This window comes from Pseudochaenichthys georgianus, chromosome 11 (assembly GCF_902827115.2).
Source record: "Pseudochaenichthys georgianus chromosome 11, fPseGeo1.2, whole genome shotgun sequence".
Lineage (NCBI taxonomy): Eukaryota > Metazoa > Chordata > Actinopteri > Perciformes > Channichthyidae > Pseudochaenichthys > Pseudochaenichthys georgianus.
In genome coordinates, this window is record NC_047513.1 from 11,474,121 (window position 1) to 11,497,553 (window position 23,433).

Below are 23,433 nucleotides of genomic sequence, written 5' to 3' on the forward strand. Positions count from 1 at the left end.
TTCTCATCAGAGCACATACATTTGCTGTGCTTCAATGGAATGAGGTATTTGTTCATAATTCTGTGTAAAACGTAAAATACATTTAAGTGCATACGACCCAGACGTCATGGTGGGTGACCTGTCAATCAAATGGTAGCCACGTCCTAAAAGGTGTCCTGCTTTATTGTCTAGTTTCACTTTAATTGGGGCTATGGGTTACAAAGTTAATATCAAGGTGTATTCAAAAAGACTTGAAAATAGAAAGTGAGACGACAAACTCATTATAATACAAATAATATGAACTGAGGTAATAAATGAAGGGAGGTGTAGGGTCATGTTCTCATTTACCAATATACAATCAGACTTGTTTTCACCCCCAGTGAAAGAATGCACATTTCAGACACTTCCCAATTGGCTTCACTTCTTAGAACCATAGGTTGCTGTAAAGCACAACACAAGTGTATACAATGACTGATAAACCTGCACAAACAAACTTAATGAATTACAAATACTCAAGATTTAATTTACCTAGTATTCTAAACACGTGGTCATTGTTTACTATGATGACACCAATACATTTCGAACAATTCATTACCATTTAATCAAATATGTGTTGCTTTTCCTAGTTTTATATCTTCTTTCGTAATAGGATAAAAGATGTTACCCTGGGCTTTATGCTATTGTCCCAATTATCTAAAAGTTAATCTTTTAATGAGGAGATCGTTGTTAATTGCTGCACATAAAACGCTTCTGGTGAAAAAGAAACATATCCAAGTAGTTTTGGCAAAGTTAGAGTCAAAGTTGAAGGGTGTGATGAACATGTTTTCTTGTGCAGACAAGATCTGAGGCCAAAAATAATACATGTGGGAAAATGGAGAATAAGGATAAAGTAAAAAAACAAACATAGCAAAAGCAAATAAACAAGACTACTTAGCATCATAAAACCAGTTCTCTGTTTTAAATCTCATTTTCTGTGAGATTAATTGTTAATTATATTAACAATTGCTCTGAATAATTGACAACACAACACATTGTTTAATAAACAAGAAGCTTTTACTGAATCAATCAATCAATCAATCAATCAATCAATCAATCAATCAATCAATGTTTATCTATATAGCCCAATATCACAAATGTTACATTTGTCTCAGTGGACTTCACAGTGTGTACAGAATATCAGTATGACAATACGACACCCTCTGTCCTTAGACCCTCACATCGTACAAGGAAAAAAAAGTGAAGGGTGGATCCATCTGAATTATCGCCCAACTCTAGCAAAAGCATAACAGGCACAGTGCCAACATGACACGAAAAGACATAACAGGCATAATACAAGTTGACAGTAATATTGGATCGATTACAAGTGTACACAAATAGAGTACATTCTGAGTTGACAGTAACAGGGTGTCGTTTTAAATCCCATATAATGGCATTCAAATCCACTTCTCCCTTTAATTAATTAAATAAAGATACAATAAAGATACAATTTGTATCAACAGCATACTGCCTCTTATCTTACTTACAATGTAACAGTTAAAAAGAAGCTCAAATACAGGACTAGTCCACTTGTACACAGATATTGTTTTTAACAAAACATTTTTGTATGTGTTTTGGCCTTTTGCACACTGGCCTCTAAGCATTAAAAAGATTATTTAGTTCCTATGTTAACAAGAGATTGTAGGAAATACCTGTGGAATAATGCCTGGACTAAACCATGGTCTAAAAAAGGCATTCAAGTACGGTTTACAGCAAGGTGGATACCACAATACACAAAAACACAAACTCATGTTTCACTTTTCTGAACATCATCGCTGGATCTCGTCTCAGCGACTATTTATGACTCTGCAGCTTTAGGATCTCCACTACCAGCATCTGTGGATCCATCAGCTGAGGATACATATCCATGGCTGCATCTACCAAGTTGACGCTGAAGATAGCAAGCAGCTTCTTTCTCACAACCTCCCTCTCCTGCCCGCCAGGTCTGGACCCCGGAGGAGCCTCCCACTGAGAGCGCTCCCTCGAAAGGCGCTGGTCCACCTGAGGATGAGCCCCTATTGGGTCGGACCAGTACTGCCGCTGATGGTGGCTGTGGGCTCTGCTGTGCTGGAAGTCTGTCGGCTGACTGTACGCACTCACCGGGTATTCGTTGTAGCTGGGGTACTGATGCATGTAGGGAATGCTGTAATGCTGGTTTTGGTGCTGGAAAGCAGGCGTCGTGCCTCCAGAGGAAGGGCCATGTGAGCAGCAGCTGCAGGGAGGGCTGTACTGCTGTCTCACACTGTGGCTGTTCTGCATGCTCTCATACGCCGTCCCATACTGGTGATCACACACACTCTGAGGAGCCTCCATTGGCTGACTGTCTATAGAGCCTAAACCAGAGTCCAGCTGCTCCCAAGAGACACTCTGCCGCACTGACATGAGGTCAGGAGTCAAGCGCTTCTCCTTTTTAGATGTGGCCTTCTTGCTGGAGCGGTGACTTTTATGATCTTTCTTTAGGGAACCACTCTCGGGTCCCAAAGTCAGTTTCCGTGCCATGTCCTCTACCAGCGAGAGGCTCTGTCCCGGCACAGGACTGGAGCGAGTGGAGGATTGTTTCTGAGCGGTGGACGGGTGCTTAGCGTTGACCCGAAGCTCGTCGGCAACAGAACGGTTGGACTGTTTGGCTCGCTCTGGATGGTGGAATTTACATTTAATCCCATAAGTGCATTTCTTCCCTGAGGTAGAATGAAACAGAATATTTAGTAGTGCAGATGATTTTTGTATCTGATACTAAGCTATGAAACAGAAAGTATTTGTGACACCTGCCAAGCAAGACCAGTAAGGCGAATTGTTCTCACCATAAGGACATAGTTGTTTTTTCTGAGTCTTTGGAAACTTCCGCAAAAGGTTTTCAAGGGTCGGTCCGTAGCGGCCCAGAGGATCATCGGGAGGCATAAACCTTAGTGAGGGGGAAATTAAAACATTAGTAAACCTAGAATTACTGCCTCTACCAACCAGTTAATTTGCACTATACATCAAAGTTACAGCCAAAATGTGAACCCTTGACCTCAATATGAAAGTGGACAGGGAACTTAGTGTCTATAAAAGGCAAAACTCACTTGTTATTAACAAAGGAATACATGAGCAGCCTCTCCTCAATGAAGCGCTTCCACTCAGGCTTCTCTCCCTGAAGGTCTCGGTACATGTCATTGGACACGATGATGCCGTCAGACTCGTAGCCCAGCTTGACGATGAAACAGTCGTCGTTACAGACCACCCGTTTGCCCGCAACACGTCTTGATGGCGTGAACACCACAATCTTCCTTTTCTCCAGGTCTCGGAGAATGTGCTGATCTTTAAACCAAGCATAACATCACAGTTAAACCTGTAGTAACTGAAAATATCCATCAGGTAAAAGACAGCAGTTTGGAGTCCTGTCACTGTCAAACAAAAACTGCAGTTCCTGTTAACCTGTTCTGTTAACTTGATGGTCAATCTCCATAGACTCACATTTTATAATGCAAACATACAGCAAACATAAACAGGATAACAATCTGGTACAAAAAAGTAGATTTATCAATTCAACAGACCACTTTCACATTGTCATTTAAAAATATGGAGTGAAGCCACTTAAAGTCAATCATTACAGATCATAAGCTAAATAATAACCACCATATTTCAGGAAACTACAAATGCATATTCATTTGTGTTCTTTCCCAGCAGAGAGATTTGACCCGTTACAAGTACATCGTGCAAAATAAAATATTTATCAGCATGAGCAATCTGTATATAAAGCAAACAAGCAGTACGGTGGGTTTCAGATGTAACCAAAAGCTCAAATGGTTATCTTTTGGTATCTCACACCAGTGGAAAAACCCTGCACTTTTATCTTTTGAGATTGTATCTACATTATTTACACATAATGATCATTTACTGGCAAATGGGAAGAAACCAAACCTACAAAGGGTATTTCCCCATTGTAAGCAGCATCGCTCACTCTGTTGCACAGAGCTCAAATCAAATGGTCAAGTCTATTCAAGTCCTCAAATTAGACTGCAACAATAATCCAATCATTATTATTTATTTTGTTCCCAATTACCTTCTCCAAGTGTTTTATTTGAATAGCAGTTTTAATAAAAAGTTTGAAAAGATATAAAACATTAAAAACTGCAAATTCACACTTTCTAGATGCTGCAAAATGTAAATGTTTTACATTTTTGCTTACAGAAAATTAATAATGAGGAGGCCCAACCTCTAATAACAAAAAGAACAATGATACGTCATAAAAACACCACCACACCTTGGATGCAATCAAACTTGAGGGCGTAATTGTGTGTCGGCACGGTGGCAGACGAAGAAGGAAGTAGAAACTTTACAACGGGTATAAATGGCAGTCGTCTGACCTGTGATGGGAACATCTGGCCGAGGCTGCTCCTTCCTCCACGAGGGAACAAACACGGTGACTTCACTGTGACCTCTGTCCATGAAGAAGTCCACAGCCAGCTGGATTCCCAGACAAGAGAACACTTCCTTGTTCCCGTGGCTGAACGAAGGAACAGGGATGGGAAACATTCACACGTTAACAATTAAACAAATGTCCAGCCAGTTCAGAACAAAGGCTGAAGTGTATTTTATGATACCACTCTTTGATGTTCAAACATCACAGCTCTTATCAAACCCCCAATATTTGTCGTGTTAATTAAAGACTCGTAAGTTCACTTTTCTATAACAGGTTGACTTTCATAATTAAGTGTTAGATATTAAACCAACATATTTTCTTTATCTATTAACAGTTTGGCCTATAATATGTCTTAAATTGTTTAGAAATATCCAACCCAGGCGCTCAAAGCCCATTGTAATGTCTTCCTACTGTTTGATATGTCGAAGAAGCAAGATACAGCTCATTTCTTGATTTTTCTTTAGAAAAAAATATTAAAAGATTGATTTATTATCAATTTACAAATCACCTGATTGTCCTTGGCACAAAGAGAGTTTAAGTTGAATTTTCATTATCATCCCTATATCGTATATAGAACCCTGTGCCAGGGAATAGTTCAAATGTATATATGTACACACGTTTACTTTAGGTCTGATGTGAAAACACGACAGTTGACAGTGTCAAATAATAAAGAGGAATAAGAGGGTATAAAAAGCTTATAGGAGAGCTGATGTGAAATGCTGTTGAGCCTGTTCATGTGGAAATGATTTATTCCTTAACAAGCAGTGCTGTCCTTTAAGGAAACAAGAACATAGTCACATTGTGCTGATTTGCATATTGAGCAGCCTCACGGCAATTCACCTGAACGAGCGTGCCCGGTTTGAAAATGCAAAATAAAAGGGTGTGTTTACTCCGAAACAGCAAGAAAACACACAGTGTGTGTAACCTCTGTGTACGTGTGCACTCTCTCACCATTAGTTCCTTAAACTGTGTGTGCAGGTTGAGGTATGAGGAGGTGAAAGGAGGAAAAGGTTGTGTGTACCCCTGCCCTGAGGCAGTTCCCAAAATGACTGGCAATATGAGTCTAACAACTGTAGATAACAACAGTAGCTGATTGTCTATGACCCGATGTGTTTCAGAGTGTGTGTGAGGGCCCTTGTACGCACACATGCCAAACACATGAAAGACAAATGTTAGGAGGCGCCGTAATGTAGATGTTTGCATTGTCCTAGGATGTAATAACAGTCCTTTAACATTCCCTCAGGCTGTGCGTAATGCAAATGCAGAGTTAGCATTAAGCACAAATCATAACTCATCAGGAACTCCTAAAGTATCATTAGTTTGTATGGCAGTGTTTCCCCCACCATTTTCTTGGAGGGGCGCTGCGCCCCGCCAACGGATCGCCGCCAACGGATCCCCGCGCCCCCCCTGAAATTCAAGGTGTTTAAAAAAATAAATAATAATTTTCCTTTTTTTTATAATTTTCTTTTTATATATATATATAAAAAAATAAAATTATAAAAAAAATAATATATATATATAGCACCATATAGCAACTAATCTATATCTACTGTCACTTTCCACATTGAACATGTGCTCTTTTATTAAATAAACTAAACGCTTTCATTTTAAGTTGTGAGTTTAGTGTTTTTGACCCCCCCCCCCAAAGCAGTAAACCTAGGGGAAACACTGTATGGTATTATCTGTGCCAGTAGCACCATGAGGTTCACTTTGGTGCTTTTGAGTGAGAGAACTGTTGGATGGATTGCCGTGGAATTTGCTACAGACATTCATTTCCCCCTCAGGATGAAATATAACTACTTTTGTGATCCTCTGACTTTTCATCTACCGTCACTATCACGTCAAATTTACTTTGGTTTATGACTAAATATTTGCAGAACTACGTCAGCCTCAGCTGTACTTTTTGTTTGGTGGTTATTAGCAAATGTGAGCATGCTAATGTGCTAAACAAGTATACTGGTCACATGTTAGCAAGCTTCAAATACTCAGACCTGGGCCGCAACATAGAAGAGGGTTAAATACTTAGGTTACAAAAAAGGGTAAATTACCGACAAACTAAGAAATATTAGTAATTATCATTAAATCATAGTCTCTAACGTTGGTGAAAAAAGCTTTTTCTTGTTGTGAAATGTTGCCATTACCTGGAATTGAGATAATCCAAAAGAAACAGATGGTATTTAAGTTACGTTAATTTAATTTTGTTAGTCTTGGATGAGGTTACTGACTACAGTTTTTATAAGAAATGTAATAGAGATACATTTCAATTCCATTGCCAGCCCTGACGTTAGCACTATGCAGAAAGTGTAGATTGTGTATTACTTCTCCTGTTTCATTCATATTAGAAGGTTTTATAGTAGATATGTTGCTAATAACATGAACAACCTATTCAACAAATTGAGTCAATTCTGCTTTCATTTAGCAGTTAACCCTCCTGTTAAGCCCCAAAGCTTTTTTTTTCACGACACTGTGTCTCAGGGCATCTTAATATTTAGGAACCTATTAATGTGTTATACCAGATTAACGGGAAGAATCTCAGCTAACTGACCATACAAACCATTTTTACCAAAACAAAACACAAGTCTCATAAGAAGCATCTAAATGACCCCCGAGCAAAAAATGCTAATGCACTTTGGCACAGAACTCAAGATAAAAGATACCCTTATTACTTATCGTACCTGCACATACAATATATCCGATTAAAGCTGAGGTTCCACAGATTATTTAGGTATATATATCATCACTGAGTGATCCGAACTCGCGACAGGGGAAGCAAACACAGACATCACAACACGTACCTTTACAGAGCTTTTACGGGAGATCCTCTGACCGTAGCTGTCAATCTGATCAAAAGACTTGTTCAATGGCATTAAAACGAGAAAAAACGCGGCTGAATCGGTTAATCCATAGTTTGATAATGTTTCTGTGTGATAATTTATTTTCATTTATAATCCATAATTCCATTTTTATGTAAAAATCGGAGAGTAAAAATTAGCTGCTAATGGTAGCCACCAGAGTTATCGCAGCTTCCGGTTTTGGCTATGCGTCAGTCTCACACACACACATTACCAAATAAGGAGTATGTGGGAGTTCCCCTCGATTCCATTGGCTCTGACGGTTAGAAAGAGATGTCAATCAGCAAAATCGAGCAAGGGGGGCCAGAGATAGGTCAAATCCACCCAAATGACCCCAGAAGTGGGTTTTTTTCGGTAAATCTCTCTAAAAAGGTCAAATTTAACTTGTTTTGCATCCATCTTGATACAGGGTACTTATTATATGTTGTAGTTTGGACTCCTACAGCTTTTAGTCTACTATCCCATCATTCAAGGGTGGTTTTCACTATAAGTAATTTTTACTTTAAAATAAAAACATCTATATTGATTCTGACACTTCTACATCCAACTCACAGGTGTAACCTTGCTTTGAGAAAAAAGATTATTAATTTAACCCTTTTAGAAGGGAAGATATTGTCATTTGTTCTGGGAATGTCATTTTCGAGCCTGAGACCTGAAAAACAGGCTCGGGGCTTAATGGGTTTTAACAGCCAGCGCCACCATTTGGTAGAGCACATTTTGCGTCTTGATATCTTGTTGTAAAAAAAATAGAAAAGTTTATCTCCATCTGATTCAGCCAGCTCTACCATTTGGTTGACACGTTATGCACAACACAACCTATAGATGTCACTGTGGTTCGAACAGAATGCCCTTCAGATAGCTTCCACTGAGAAAGTTGGTATGCTAAAAATCACTGCTGATGAAATCACTCTTTGTGTGTTATGGCAGATTCCTTATATAACGTATGTTTCGTTATTCATTAAGATCACACAGGAAAAAGGGGCCCGATGCTTAGGTTGAAACGATGTACATTTAGTCTTAACAGTTGTATACATTAGCATGTGTGGTAGGTAGCTGCTAAATAAGGTCATGAAATCTGGGATCATGTCAAACTCAGAGGATGCAACATATATGACTGTATAAGGTTTGAACATCTCTGCCACGTATGCTGTTTCAAGTGTATGTTCGTGTGTGTTTTACATGTATAAAGCACATGAGATCTTTCTGGTCTGGGGGGCATTTCCGCGATTGGCTGCTGTGGCAGAAGGTGATGTTACTCCATTATTATTTGTTTGTTAGGCAACTGAATGATGATTAATCTCAACCATGTCTGTGTTTGTGTTGTATTGATCTCTGTGTTAACATTTAAGATTGGTGAGCCATTAATTGCACTAACATAACCATATCATTATTGACATATTTTAGTGTCAGAGCACTGACTGAACATAATTAGATAACTTGATGGACAAAAAAAGTCTTAACAAGGGTGTAATTATTTTTTGGAAAATATGATCAACCAATCGGTCGATTTGGCCTTTTATGGTAAACTAGCAATATGACTTTTTCAGAGTTTCAGAGATGTTTTCCAATAAAATATGGTAAATACATAGCTAGATTCATGGTAATATTACTAAATCTAGCCTTATGAGTCTCAGAGTGATAATAATGTATATAGCACCTTTCATGCATGGCATACAGCCCAAAATTGCACACAGATGAGCAAGTTAGGCCAACCCAGGATATAGACATTTGCTGTCAGGCCAGTTGTTTGTTGTTAGGCCAATTCAGCATATACAGTAAGATGAGCACGGTTTTTTTTTTTTATGAATGAAAAACCCTTAACATTACTTTGTTTACAATTATAATTTATTATCTTTTATGAATATATCTGGTTGTATATATTGCTCATTTTCCATAAAAGATTTTTTTTTTATTTCAGTTTGTGTTTTATTTGAGTTTGATGCATACAAATACTGTACTGTATGATGATTGTTGAAAATGCACTTTTATCATAAAAGGCCAGCTCGACCAGTTGGTAGAGGCTCATAAAAACAAAACTGTGTGGTCAGTTAAAAAATAAATAATTGTTTGTGGTTATTTGTGTCCTACTTGATAAAAAAATGCAAACAAATAATTGTTCCATAGCTTTTTTCTTGGTCTGGTATTTAAAGGGTTAAACAGTTAGCAGTTTTTTCTACGGACTCCTGTGGAAGTTCACATGAAGCTGCATATCTCTGTCTCGGTTTATAAAATCTTTATCACATGAACCTCCCACTACAGTTCATCTTTATGCACTATTTATAACCCAAATAAAATGATCAGATGGATGTGAGTCAGTGTTGGGAAGCTCCCCTCGTTTCTTATCAGGCTTATCACCTTAATAACGAGGAAATGATCTAAAAACAAGACTGAATCATAGAGTGACTTGAGGTAAAAGGAAATATCCAGGTCTACTCATATTGATTTTCCTGGTTCCTATCAATGCCTAGAAGAGAGACTTTGCTGTGTGTGACCCCAAAACAAATATATAGTATAGCTCTAACGTAAAAGCTTTCCTTCACTAAAGATTAAAAAAAAGTGCTTCACTCCTCCCTGTCCTCGAGCAGTGAGCAAGTGTGGAAACAGTTAGAGCAGGAGACAAGTTTTTATGAAACTAACTTTTAATTGTCCTTAATCTGCTGATTATTTTCTCGATCAATCGATGGCATGCATGGTCCATAAAGCCTAGAAATAAAAGCCTGAGGTGATTTTATCAAAGATATTCAGATTACAATTATAGGCTGCAACTAATAGTCTTTTTCAAAATCGATTTATCTGTTGATTGCTTTCCAAAAATAATTGTTTTGTCTTTTGGAAAAAGCAAGCCTAAAATGAAGTCTTTAAATGTTTATTTTTTCAATCAAAAAGGATTAAATTATTATAAAATAGTAATGGTTTTCTTTTAAAAAATAAGGTTAATTGAATTAAACGAGTAAGACCTAATTAAAACTTTTTTTTTTTTAAATGAACTTTGTCATATTTAAGAAGCTTTAACCGTTGAACTTTGGGATTTTTTTATGGATTAACAAAATAGGTGCTGATTATTTTGTTTTTCAGCGGAATAATCCATAATTTCACGGTCCTCACCTCATGGCCACGTTGCTCCCGTCTATAACGATGGGTCTCAGAGCGTCGTCCTCTTCGGGGATCTCCTCTCTGCTCTGCGGGGAGGACACTGCGAGGGGGAGCAGCATGGTGGAACCCGCAGGCTGGGGCTCCCCTCGGGGCACCAGCACAGACATCGTGGTCACCGGCCCCTGCTCGGGCCCCCCACCGGCCTCCTGATTCGCCCCGATCTTCACCAGCTCCCCCAGGAGTTTGTCTGTGTCCATGTCGGGGCCGAACTTCTGCTGAACGGCCTGAACCTGGGCCGTGGAGTACCCCAGCTTGTGGAAGAAGTCCAGCAAGGCATCCGGATGCTGGGGGCCCGGGGAGGGAGAGGGTCCGCTGTGCAGCATTCTCTCACTGGACGGACGGGAGGAGTTTGGATCCGGTAGGAGCGAAAGGAAGGTCCATGAAGAAGTGCCGGAGTCTGGGAGGTTCTTAATGTTTGGGATTTTACTCCATGGAGGTCCAGATGTGAAGACAGCAACATCAGCATTCATGTCTTCAACTCACACACCTTCCACCTGTTGGGGAAAAAACACATTATAAGACACTGTGCTGATACTTCTACTGCAATACAATTTGTGAAGCTTAAGTGAACTTTTTACTTAACTACCTTGATTTCACAACTGAAGTTAATTTTCAGGTTCAGATTATTAATACAAAAATATATAAAAAATGTGCCCACACTAGACCTGATTTAACAAGCATTTAACACATTGATGCATCAATAAATATATTTCAGTTATATGACAAGACAATTGATAACTGTATTCTGAATTCAGGTCACTTTTATTTGTTGGTACTTTAAGTATAATGTGATGCTAATACATAAATAAGGTTCTGAATGTACGATTTTAATTATACATTATTTCTTTTTGTATTAATCGAGTCATTGTAAGGTATTTTAGGTATGGATAAATAAAAGAAGCCAATAACAGTTTTCCACTCTTCAAATGTGTCCTTTGTCCAATCAAAATCAGAAATACAAAAATGTATCACAATCACAATACAATTAAATAACTACATTCTCACACTTGCAAGGCTACAACCAGGTTATGTGTTTGATAAATGTCTGAAATGAGTAAAATATGATCAAACTAGCTATAGATAATCGACTTTCAGTCCTGGGAAATATATCTTTGCTTGAGTGTAAACATATTGTCATCCTCATCTGACGGAAGTTAAATGCGAAATAAAAGAAGAACTGATAGAGGAAATAAACACAGATTATTATGTCATTCCCTAAGAATCTGAAACTAGAGTAAAACGTATTGGTGGAAAGTAACTAAGTAAGATATATTTACTTAAGTAATGTACATATGTATATATATTTTGAGGTTATTGTACTTTACATGACGTGTTATTTTTGGTATTTTGTACTTCTATGTCATTACAATACAGAGGCAAATAGTGGACCTTTTGCTCCGTTACATGAATTTAACTTTACCGATTTAGTGTAATATTACAACATATAAAAAGGTAATGTTTTTATTATTAAGGTAACAAGACATTAGACTTACATTATAAATGCACACCAGTCATGTTAAGTAGGCTCTACTTTATAAAGTAATCATATACATTATTCTGAAGAGACCTTCTAGAGGCTACTTTTGGAAGGCCTACTATCATGTTTTTACTTTTACTTAAGAGAGTGCAGGAAAAATATAATTAACTTAATAATAATATTATTATTAATAATAATCTTTATTTCTATAGCACCTGTCATACACGAATTGCAGTGCTTGACAGTAGACAGTTGACATCTCTTAAAAAAATGTATATCACATAGAATACAGTTACCAGTAAAAGCCATAAAAACAAACTTAAAATAGCATAGAACAGACGTATAAAAAATAAATGTAGATTAAAAGGTACGATGATAAAAGTGTGCATTAAAAGGTGCACATACAACACAAAATCAGCTGACAGGTAAACATGCATCAGAGTGCATTGAGAAACAGGCGGTAGCTTCCAAAAGGCAAAAAATGGTACGAATATTTTGTAAGTATTCTTTTTTTTTTAAAGACTTCAACCGAGCAGGCTTTCCTGATGTCTAGGTACTTTGTGGCATAGTACTTTTAACAGAGTCATTAGTGAATCTAATAACATCTAGTAGCCTACAAAAATATATATTTCCACCATTGTTGAATCTTCTGTTTAAGTGGTGTGTACTTTATAAACACAGGGCAACAGAGTGTCAAACAACTTAGTTTTAAAAAGTCGCTGTTTCTGTTTCCGCTTGTTCAAACCTAGCGAAAATGAGAGACATACACGTACCTTAAACAACACGAAGGAGCTGTTGAATGAGGATCTCCTCTTAAATTTCCAGGTGAATAATCTGCTGCTGCTGAGCTAACGTGTCGACGAGGCGGCTCTCTGGAGCTGTGAGCCGGCAACAAGGAAGTCGGGTTTTCCCTTCTCTCCACATGAGTCCGCAGCGCAGGTTGGGGCGAGTCACATGAGCACCAGTAAAACAGATAAACCTGCTGCCTCCAAGCAGAGGTGGGAGAAGTACTCACATCTTGTACTTGAGTAGGAATACTCTGTTACAAGTAAAACTCCTGCATTCAAAATGTTAGTCAAGTAAAAATAGAAAAGTATTGGCATCTAAATATACATATATGCAAATTGATACATTTCAGAATAATATGTATTATATGTTTTGATTATAATTATTGATGCATTAAAGGTCACCGATTATACAAAATCCACTTTTCATTTATTTTATACATAAACATGTGTCCCCTCTGTGTAAAGAGATTCTGAAAGTTTCAGGAAAAAGATTCGCTCACTTTCTGTCCTGATCCATTTATATAAAACCTGTCTGAAAATGAGCTGATCAGATTTTAGCCACTTATTTTTTATCTGTGCAATCAACACTTTTGAAACAGGGCTGAAACAAAAAGGTTTACGGGATGCCACAATTCACGAGCTGTTTGGTATTTCGAGCAAAACACTTCAGAGACATGTTTGTATATATCTGAGACCTATAATATAATTGATGAAAAACAGTATAATAGGGGACCTTTAAAGTGTTATCAAAGCTGGTAAAGGTGCAGCTAGTTTTAATGACTTTGTATACTGCATGGTAGATGGTTAATTTACTGCAGGTGTAACTAAAGTCTGATTTTAAGTATTGATTATATTTCCCATCATTAATCCAAATCTGTAAAGTAACGAAATGTACCAAATACATGTAGTGGAGCAAAAATACCCAATTTACCTCTGAATTGTAGTGGAGTAGAATTACAAAGAAGCATTAGATTCAAATACTCAAGTAAAGCACAAGTATGTAGTTAGTTACCTCCCACCGCTGCCTCTGAGGGGAGTTCTCTATCAATTACATATGCATGCATGAGGAAAATTGGGAAACAAAAATTAGGTAAAGCAAGTAAAAGTGCATCACCACAATGTAGAATTAGCCTAAACTGGGCTGCAAGTACCTACAAGACAGTGTATTAAAATTACAATGTAAAGTACTACCAAAATGGATATGATTTAGAGGCCTACTTTAGTAAGCCAGATCTATTAATACATAATAATAATAATAAAAAAATGTAGAAATGGATCATTAATAATAATAACCTAAATCAATACATGATTATTCTAATCTAAATCTGCTAAAGTACCTGACTGTTATCAAATAAACAGTTGACAAAACAGTAGCATATTGGCCTCCAAAATCTAGAAATAATCGTAGCATAAAATGAAAAGTAGTATTAGCATCCAACTGAATCATCGCAGAGTGGATCTCTTTGGAATAATATATATTATTTTGGAAAATATTTATGAAAGTGACTAAGTCAATTAACTCAAGTTACTAAGTATGGCATACTTGTACTTTACTTGAGTATTTCCATTTTATGTTTAGACTTCACTTCATTTTAGAGAAAGATATGTGTTTATTTTCCTACATTTAAACGACACTTTCACTTAATTTTTTCATAAAAAAAATCTAAAATGGTCTCCATATTGACCAACATTAAAATACTTTTCCATACATTCGTTATGGATAAGAACAGAATATTATAATAATTATGTGATAATATAACACTGAGGAGCGATTCTGCATTAGGAGTACTTTTACTTTTGATACAAAAGATACATTTAGCTTACAATAAGGGTGCAACACCACCAGCCAAAGGGCTACATGTTCAAATTGTATTCGTTGCTCAAAAGATTAACATTGTTTTTTGAATGGTGAGGGATGATGCAAATCTAAACCCTTGAATATTTGACCAGCATTTGGCAGATAACCGATAAATTCATTTCTACTGAAGTAACAATTTGCATTCAGGACTGTTTTTTTACAATGGAGTATTTTTTAGATTTGTCCTTTTACTCATGCGGATCTCTTGTAAATCTGAATACTTTTTTGATCAATAATAATTGTAATTTCTGTCACTGCTGGCCTGGGTAGCTTAATCTATGAAAAAACGTTACAATGTATTTGTCTGTTAGATACATTTACAAATAGGGTCTATAAATAGTTTTGTAGTTTTTGTAGTATGGTCATACACTATATCATTTAAATATAGCATGATAGGTCTCCTTTAAGGCAAATTCACAAACCACAGTTGATTTAAGGTTTTCACCAAAGCGGGACAAGGCCATATTTTTAACAATGATATACTTCATGCTACAAAAGGGTTTCACATATTTTCAGAAAGGAATTATTCAAACCCACAGTATATGTCAAGTGCTTGCTTTAGTTAATTTATAAATCACACTGTTTAAGACATGTTCATGCAGTAGGGAGGACACATTTTTCAAATCTTTGACAAAAGACATGTTGCTAAGATTCAGATCATAATTGTGTTACAGTTAAATAGTGAGAACTTTGTGAAAGATTTCAAACAATATTCTGAATGATTTGAGTACCGAAAGGACTAAATATCTGAGACAAAAATCAACATGGTCAGAATAATCTTTTTATTCAATGTTTACTCTAGAAGAAAATGTTATTCTACCGTAGGGATTTTTTTACTCGATTTACCCTCTATGACAGTTACGCCTTCTCCACTGTGTTTTGGGCTCTATTTTAAGGGGGATAATAGGGATCACAACTGGATATAATGCATTAGACAGAGGGGTTGGTCGATACATCCGATGTGGTGGAGGTGTTGTGGGTTCCGGGGGAGGTATTATTGGCACCGGTGGAGGTGTTGTGGGTTCCGGTGGAGGTGTTGTTGGCTTTGGTGGAGGTTCTGTTGTGCGCCCTGGTGGGGGTGTTGTGGGCTCTGGTGGAGCTGTTGTTGGCGCTGGTGGAGGTTCTGTTGTGGGCTCTGGTGGAGGTGTTGTGGGTTCTGGTGGAGGTGTTGTTGGCTCTGGTGGAGGTTCTGTTGTGGGCTTTGGTGGAGGTGTAGACTCTGCTGGAGGTTCTGTTGTGGGCTCTGGTAGAGGTTCTGTTGTGGGCTTTGGTGGAGGTGTTGTAGACTCTGCTGGAGGTTCTGTTGTGGGCTCTGGTAGAGGTTCTGTTGTGGACTCTGGTGGAGGTGTTGTAGGCTCTGGTGGAGGTTCTGTTGTGGGCTCTGGTGGAGGTTCTGTTGTATGCTCTGGTGGAGGCGTCGTGGGCTCTGGTGGAGGTTCTCTTGTAGGCTCTGGTGGAGGTTCTGTTGTGGGCTCTGGTGGAGGTGTCGTTGGCTCTGGTGGAGGTGGTGTTGGCTCTGGTGGAGGTGTTGTGGGCTCTGGTGGAGGTTCTGTTGTATGCTCTGGTGGAGGCGTCGTGGGCTCTGGTGGAGGTTCTCTTGTAGGCTCCGGTGGAGGTTCTGTTGTTGGCTCTGGTGGAGGTGTTGTTGTGGGCTCTGGTGGAGGTGTTGTGGGCTCTGGTGGAGGTGGTGTTGGCTCTGGTGGAGGTGTTGTGGGCTCTGGTGGAGGTGTTGTAGACTCTGCTGGAGGTTCTGTTGTGGGCTCTGGTGGAGGTGGTGTTGGCTCTGGTGGAGGTGGTGTTGGCTCTGGTGGAGGTTCTGTTGTGGGCTCTGGTGGAGGTGTTGTAGGCTTTGGTGGAGGTTCTGTTGTGTGCTCTGGTGGAGGCGTCGTGGGCTCTGGTGGAGGCGTTGTTGGCTCTGGTGGAGGCGTTGTGGGCTCTGGTGGAGGTTCTCTTGTAGGCTCCGGTGGAGGTTCTGTTGTGGGCTCTGGTGAAGGTGGTGTTGGCTCTGGTGGAGGTGTTGTAGACTCTGCTGGAGGTTCTGTTATATGCTCTGGTGGCGGCGTCGTGGGCTCTGGTGGAGGCGTTGTGGACTCTGGTGGAGGTTCTCTTGTAGGCTCCGGTGGAGGTTCTGTTGTGGGCTCTGGTGGAGGTGTTGTGGGCTCTGGTGGAGGTTCTGTTGGCTCTGGTGGAGCTGTTGTTGGCGCTGGTGGAGGTTCTGTTAGCTCTGGTGGAGGTGTTGTGGGCTCTGGTGGAGGTGTTGTGGGCTCTGGTGGAGGTGTTGTAGACTCTGCTGGAGGTTCTGTTGTGGGCTCTGGTGGAGGTTCTGTTGTATGCTCTGGTGGAGGCGTCGTGGGCTCTGGTGGAGGTTCTCTTGTAGGCTCCGGTGGAGGTTCTGTTGTGGGCTCTGGTGGAGGTGTCGTTGGCTCTGGTGGAGGTGGTGTTGGCTCTGGTGGAGGTGTTGTAGACTCTGCTGGAGGTTCTGTTGTGGGCTCTGGTGGAGGTGGTGTTGGCTCTGGTGGAGGCGTTGTGGACTCTGGTGGAGGTTCTCTTGTAGGCTCCGGTGGAGGTTCTGTTGTGGGCTCTGGTGGAGGTGTTGTGGGCTCTGGTGGAGGTTCTGTTGGCTCTGGTGGAGCTGTTGTTGGCGCTGGTGGAGGTTCTGTTGGCTCTGGTGGAGGTGTTGTGGGCTCTGGTGGAGGTGTTGTGGGCTCTGGTGGAGGTGTTGTAGACTCTGCTGGAGGTTCTGTTGTGGGCTCTGGTGGAGGTTCTGTTGTATGCTCTGGTGGAGGCGTCGTGGGCTCTGGTGGAGGTTCTCTTGTAGGCTCCGGTGGAGGTTCTGTTGTGGGCTCTGGTGGAGGTGTCGTTGGCTCTGGTGGAGGTGGTGTTGGCTCTGGTGGAGGTGTTGTAGACTCTGCTGGAGGTTCTGTTGTGGGCTCTGGTGGAGGTGGTGTTGGCTCTGGTGGAGGTGTTGTGGGCCCTGGTGGAGGTGGTGTTGGCTCTGGTGGAGGTTCTGTTGTGGGCTCTGGTGGAGGTGTTGTAGGCTCTGGTGGAGGTTCTGTTGTGTGCTCTTGTGGAGGCGTTGTGGGCTCTGGTGGAGGCGTTGTTGGCTCTGGTGGAGGCGTTGTGGGCTCTGGTGGAGGTTCTCTTGTAGGCTCCGGTGGAGGTTCTGTTGTAGGCTCTGGTGGAGGTGGTGTTGGCTCTGGTGGAGGTGTTGTGGGCTCTGGTGGAGGTGTTGTAGACTCTGCTGGAGGTTCTGTTGTAGGCTCTGGTGGAGGTTCTGTTGTGCGCTCTGGTGGAGGTTCTGTTATATGCTCTGGTGGCGGCGTCGTGGGCTCTGGTGGAGGTTCTCTTGTAGGCTCCGGTGGAGGTTCTGTTGTGGGCTCTGGTGGAGGTGTTGTGGGCTCTGGTGGAGGTTCTGTTGGCTCTGGTGGAGCTGTTGTTGGCGCTGGTGGAGGTTCTGTTGGCTCTGGTGGAGGTGTTGTTGGCTCTGGTGGAGGTGTTGTGGGCTCTGGTGGAGGTGTTGTAGACTCTGCTGGAGGTTCTGTTGTGGGCTCTGGTAGAGGTTCTGTTGTGGACTCTGGTGGAGGTTCTGTTGTGGACTCTGGTGGAGGTTCTGTTGTGGGCTCTGGTGGAGGTTCTTTTGTATGCTCTGGTGGAGGCGTCGTGGGCTCTGGTGGAGGTTCTCTTGTAGGCTCTGGTGGAGGTTCTGTTGTGGGCTCTGGTGGAGGTTCTGTTGGCTCTGGTGGAGGTGGTGTTGGCTCTGGTGGAGGTGGTGTTGTCTCTGGTGGAGCTGTTGTTGGCGCTGGTGGAGGTTCTGTTGTGGGCTCTGGTGGAGGTTCTTTTGTATACTCTGGTGGAGGCGTCGTGGGCTCTGGTGGAGGTTCTCTTGTAGGATCCGGTGGAGGTTCTGTTGTGGGCTCTGGTGGAGATGTTGTGGGCTCTGGTGGAGATGTTGTGGGCTCTGGTGGAGGTTCTGTTGTGGGCTTTGGTGGAGGTGTTGTAGACTCTGCTGGAGGTTCTGTTATGGGCTCTGGTAGAAGTTCTGTTGTGGACTCTGGTGGAGGTTCTGTTGTGGGCTCTGGTGGAGGTTCTGTTGTATGCTCTGGTGGAGGCGTTGTGGGCTCTGGTGGAGGCGTTGTGGGCTCTGGTGGAGGTGGTGTTGGCTCTGGTGGAGCTGTTGTTGGTGCTGGTGGAGGTTCTGTTGTGGGCTCTGGTGGAGATGTTGTGGGCTCTGGTGGAGGTGTTGTGGGCTCTGGTGGAGGTGTTGTTGGCTCTGGTGGAGGTGTTGTGGGCTCTGGTGGAGGTGTTGTTGGCTCTGGTGGAGGTGTTGTGGGCTCTGGTGGAGGTGTTGTGGGCTCTGGTGGAGGTGTTGTGGGCTCTGGTGGAGGTGTTGTGGGCTCTGGTGGAGGTGTTGTTGGCGCTGGTGGAGGTGTTGTTGTATGCTCTGGTGGAGGCGTTGTGGGCTCTGGTGTAGTGGGCTCCGGTGGAGGTTCTGCTGTGGGCTCTGGTGGAGGTGTTGTGGGCTCTGGTGGAGGTGTTGTGGGCTCTGGTGGAGGTGTTGTTGGCTCTGGTGGAGGTGTTGTTGGCTCTGGTGGAGGTGTTGTGGGCTCTGGTGGAGGTGTTGTTGGCTCTGGTGGAGGTGTTGTGGGCTCTGGTGGAGGTGTTGTGGGCTCTGGTGGAGGTGTTGTGGGCTCTGGTGGAGGTGTTGTGGGCTCTGGTGGAGGTGTTGTTGGCGCTGGTGGAGGTGTTGTTGTATGCTCTGGTGGAGGCGTTGTGGGCTCTGGTGTAGTGGGCTCCGGTGGAGGTTCTGCTGTGGGCTCTGGTGGAGGTGTTGTGGGCTCGGGTGGAGGTGTTGTTGGCTCTGGTGTAGTGGGCTCCGGTGGAGGTTCTGTTGTGGACTCTGGTGGAGATTTTGTAGGCTCTGGTGGAGGTGTTGTGCGCTCCGGTGGAGGTGTTGTAGGCTCCGGTGGAGGTGTTGTAGGCTCTGGTGGAGGTGGAGGTGTTGTTGGCTCTGGGGGAGGTTCTGTTTTGGGCTCTGCTGGAGATTTTGTGGGCTCGGGTGGAGATGTTGATGGCTCTGGTGTAGTAGGCTCCGGTGGAGGTTCTGCTGTGGGCTCCGGTGGAGGTGTTGTTGGCTGTGGTGGAGGTGTTGTGGGCTCCGGTGGAGTTGTTGTGGGCTCCGGTGGAGGTGTTGTTGGCTCTAGTGGAGGAGTTGTGAGCTCTGGTGGAGGTGTTGTGGGCTCTGGTGGAGGTTCTGTTGGCGCTGGTGGAGGTTCTGTTGGCTCTGGTGGAGGTGTTGTTGGCTCTGGTGGAGGTGTTGTGGGCTCTGGTGGAGGTGTTGTAGACTCTGCTGGAGGTTCTGTTGTGGGCTCTGGTAGAGGTTCTGTTGTGGACTCTGGTGGAGGTTCTGTTGTGGACTCTGGTGGAGGTTCTGTTGTGGGCTCTGGTGGAGGTTCTGTTGTATGCTCTGGTGGAGGCGTCGTGGGCTCTGGTGGAGGTTCTCTTGTAGGCTCTGGTGGAGGTTCTGTTGTGGGCTCTGGTGGAGGTTCTGTTGGCTCTGGTGGAGGTGGTGTTGGCTCTGGTGGAGGTGTTGTGGGCTCTGGTGGAGGTGGTGTTGTCTCTGGTGGAGCTGTTGTTGGCGCTGGTGGAGGTTCTGTTGTGGGCTCTGGTGGAGGTTCTTTTGTATGCTCTGGTGGAGGCGTTGTGGGCTCTGGTGGAGGTTCTCTTGTAGGCTCCGGTGGAGGTTCTGTTGTGGGCTCTGGTGGAGATGTTGTGGGCTCTGGTGGAGGTGTTGTTGGCTCTGGTAGAGGTTCTCTTGTAGGCTCCGGTGGAGGTTCTGTTGTGGGCTCTGCTGGAGATGTTGTGGGCTCTGGTGGAGATGTTGTGGGCTCTGGTGGAGGTTCTGTTGTGGGCTTTGGTGGAGGTGTTGTAGACTCTGGTGGAGATGTTGTGGGCTCTGGTAGAAGTTCTGTTGTGGACTCTGGTGGAGGTGTTGTAGGCTCTGGTGGAGGTTCTGTTGTGGGCTCTGGTGGAGGTTCTGTTGTATGCTCTGGTGGAGGCGTTGTGGGCTCTGGTGGAGGCGTTGTGGGCTCTGGTGGACGTTCTCTTGTAGGCTCCTGTGGAGGTTCTGTTGTGGGCTCTGGTGGAGGTGGTGTGGGCTCTGGTGGAGGTGGTGTTGGCTCTGGTGGAGCTGTTGTTGGTGCTGGTGGAGGTTCTGTTGTGGGCTCTGGTGGAGATGTTGTGGGCTCTGGTGGAGGTGTTGTTGGCTCTGGTGGAGGTGTTGTGGGCTCTGGTGGAGGTGTTGTGGGCTCTGGTGGAGGTGTTGTTGGCTCTGGTGGAGGTGTTGTGGGCTCTGGTGGAGGTGTTGTTGGCTCTGGTGGAGGTGTTGTGGGCTCTGGTGGAGGTGTTGTGGGCTCTGGTGGAGGTGTTGTTGGCGCTGGTGGAGGTGTTGTTGTATGCTCTGGTGGAGGCGTTGTGGGCTCTGGTGGAGGTTCTGCTGTGGGCTCTGGTGGAGGTGTTGTGGGCTCGGGTGGAGGTGTTGTTGGCTCTGGTGTAGTGGGCTCCGGTGGAGGTTCTGTTGTGGACTCTGGTGGAGATTTTGTAGGCTCTGGTGGAGGTGTTGTGCGCTCCGGTGGAGGTGTTGTAGGCTCCGGTGGAGGTGTTGTAGGCTCTGGTGGAGGTGGAGGTGTTGTTGGCTCTGGGGGAGGTTCTGTTGTGGGCTCTGCTGGAGATTTTGTGGGCTCGGGTGGAGATGTTGATGGCTCTGGTGTAGTAGGCTCCGGTGGAGGTTCTGCTGTGGGCTCCGGTGGAGGTGTTGTTGGCTGTGGTGGAGGTGTTGTGGGCTCCGGTGGAGTTGTTGTGGGCTCCGGTGGAGGTGTTGTTGGCTCCGGTGGAGGTGTTGTGGGCTCTGGTGGAGGTGTTGTGGGCTCCGTTGGTGTTGTGGGCTCCGGTGGAGGTGTTGTTGGCTCCGGTGGAGGTGTTGTGGGCTCCGGTGGAGGTGTTGTGGTCTCCGGTGGAGGTGTTGTGGGCTCCGGTGGAGGTGTTGTGGGCTCCGGTGGAGGTGTTGTTGGCTCCGGTGGAGGTGTTGTGGGCTCCGGTGGAGGTGTTGTGTGCTCTGGTGGAGGTGTTGTGTGCTCCGGTGGAGGTGTTCTTGGCTCTGGTGGAGGTGTTGTGGGCTCTGGTGGAGGTGTTGTGGGCTCCGGTGGAGGTGTTGTGTGCTCTGGTGGAGGTGTTGTGTGCTCCGGTGGAGGTGTTGTTGGCTCTGGTGGAGGTGTTGTGGGCTCTGGTGGAGGTGTTGTTTTAAATGAATCTGTAATATGACCGGATGTTAAAGATTGGGTTGTAGGTTCTGTATCAAAAGATGGAAAAAAAAGGTCTTCATCTTCAGTGGTTGTCTCTATGTCCATTTTAATTGGTGGCTCGATGGTCATTTGTGGTCTCGCTCCCCCATGTCTTCCTTTTGCACCTTGACCACAATTGCAAGGACTCAGTTGAGTGATGTATCTAATCAGATCGGCACTCGGGAAGTCCATGCTTATGACACCTAAGCAGCCCCGGTTAGAGGAGGTTCTATTATGTTCCACAACAAGGTCATAAAGCTGCATGTTAATGTCTTTAGCCAATGTTTTAGGAATTGCCCACCCTTTTGCCTTACGGTTTGTCCTTACAATAAAATCGCCACACATGTATGTCTTGTGGTGCTCTATTTGAGCTTCAACATTCTTTAGCTTTTTATGTTCAAATAACTTTGATTTGTAGGTTACTGTTCCATCATTAAATGTTTTACTCTGGAGAAAAATAATCCTGCCCCTTGCCTCTTTCATATTTGGTACTTTCCATGTAATCAATATATTATTTTGGAAGTTTTCAATCAATTTCTTCATCAGTTTGTCAACTTTTGATTTGTAAAAGAAAGAATGATGGAGACTCACTTTCAACAGCACAGTCTCACTACTGTGGTCTGATAAGAAATTGATCATCTCCGTTAGAACTTCATCAAATCGAATGTCTTTCCAAAACATCATATTACCATCCAGAATATAAATGTTGTCTTTATCCCGCAGCCTAGTCTCAACATGCAAACCAAAATATCGTATTCCCACATTAAGTTGGTCTTTCAAGGTCCAAACTTGACATTTATATTTTCCATATCGTGACAAGCTTTTGTGTGTTCCAGGAATTGAGATAGCAGAGACTGGAGTCTCGTCAGGAATAGACTTCATCCAGTCCAGGTTATGAAATTGTGAATCCAGGGTTTCTTTATCATTGAAACCTTTTCCTGAACAGGCGGTTATTCTGATGGGGGGAAGACACGATTATGATAGTGTAAATATTTCAATAACAGAAGAAAGTTGAACTAGTTGTTTAACAACAGGCAAATAAAAACTGTCTACACAGGAACATTTTTGCCAAAAACCATTCAACACAATTATCAATTATAGGTCCTACTTACATAGAGAGAAGCCAGATGTAAAGATGGATCTCCATGATCGGTTTCTTGACTAATCGATGTTCCAGTGAGCTTGATCAGGATTTGTTTAGCTTTATTTCCCAGATGTTGTTTAGCTTTCTTTCCAAGACATATTTTCCCCGATTGTCAATATGCAAAATGTTTCACAAGAAAAGCTTCCACCCGTGGAGATGACTGACAAACTCAACTGTTTGAGTGTGAGTGAGCTGCTGTAACAGTGAGCATAACAATCAAATATTATTTTGCATGTTTCTACTCCCTAATCTTTTATTTGAATAGGAGGGAGAGAGAAAGAAAGACACAAAGCCTAAGAGCTACATTACAATTGTGAACAGATTATATCATAACAGTTCAGTTAGTAAAATTAGTCTTCAGGAACGAGTCAATGTAGCTACAGTATATCCTTTATACACTGCATGTA

General features: G+C 43.0%; 2 protein-coding genes across 2 annotated transcripts; both read right to left on the bottom strand.

Annotated features, from left to right (window-relative positions):
- Positions 1–1,048: 1,048 nt before the first annotated feature.
- Positions 1,049–12,774, bottom strand: zc3h12ab (zinc finger CCCH-type containing 12Ab). The gene is made up of 6 exons (XM_034094693.2): positions 12,673–12,774; positions 10,375–10,916; positions 4,362–4,501; positions 3,078–3,312; positions 2,817–2,917; positions 1,049–2,693 (listed from the first exon to the last, which is right to left on the bottom strand). The coding sequence occupies exons 2-6, from the start codon at positions 10,890–10,892 to the stop codon at positions 1,810–1,812; spliced, it is 1,878 nt and encodes a 625-aa protein (XP_033950584.1). The 5' UTR covers positions 10,893–10,916; positions 12,673–12,774; the 3' UTR covers positions 1,049–1,809.
- A 2,701-nt stretch (positions 12,775–15,475) lies between these two features.
- Positions 15,476–23,029, bottom strand: LOC117455501 (pneumococcal serine-rich repeat protein-like). Its single transcript, XM_034095010.1, has 4 exons — positions 22,995–23,029; positions 22,572–22,837; positions 22,329–22,436; positions 15,476–21,822 (listed from the first exon to the last, which is right to left on the bottom strand). The coding sequence occupies exons 1-4, from the start codon at positions 23,027–23,029 to the stop codon at positions 15,476–15,478; spliced, it is 6,756 nt and encodes a 2,251-aa protein (XP_033950901.1).
- Positions 23,030–23,433: the final 404 nt, after the last annotated feature.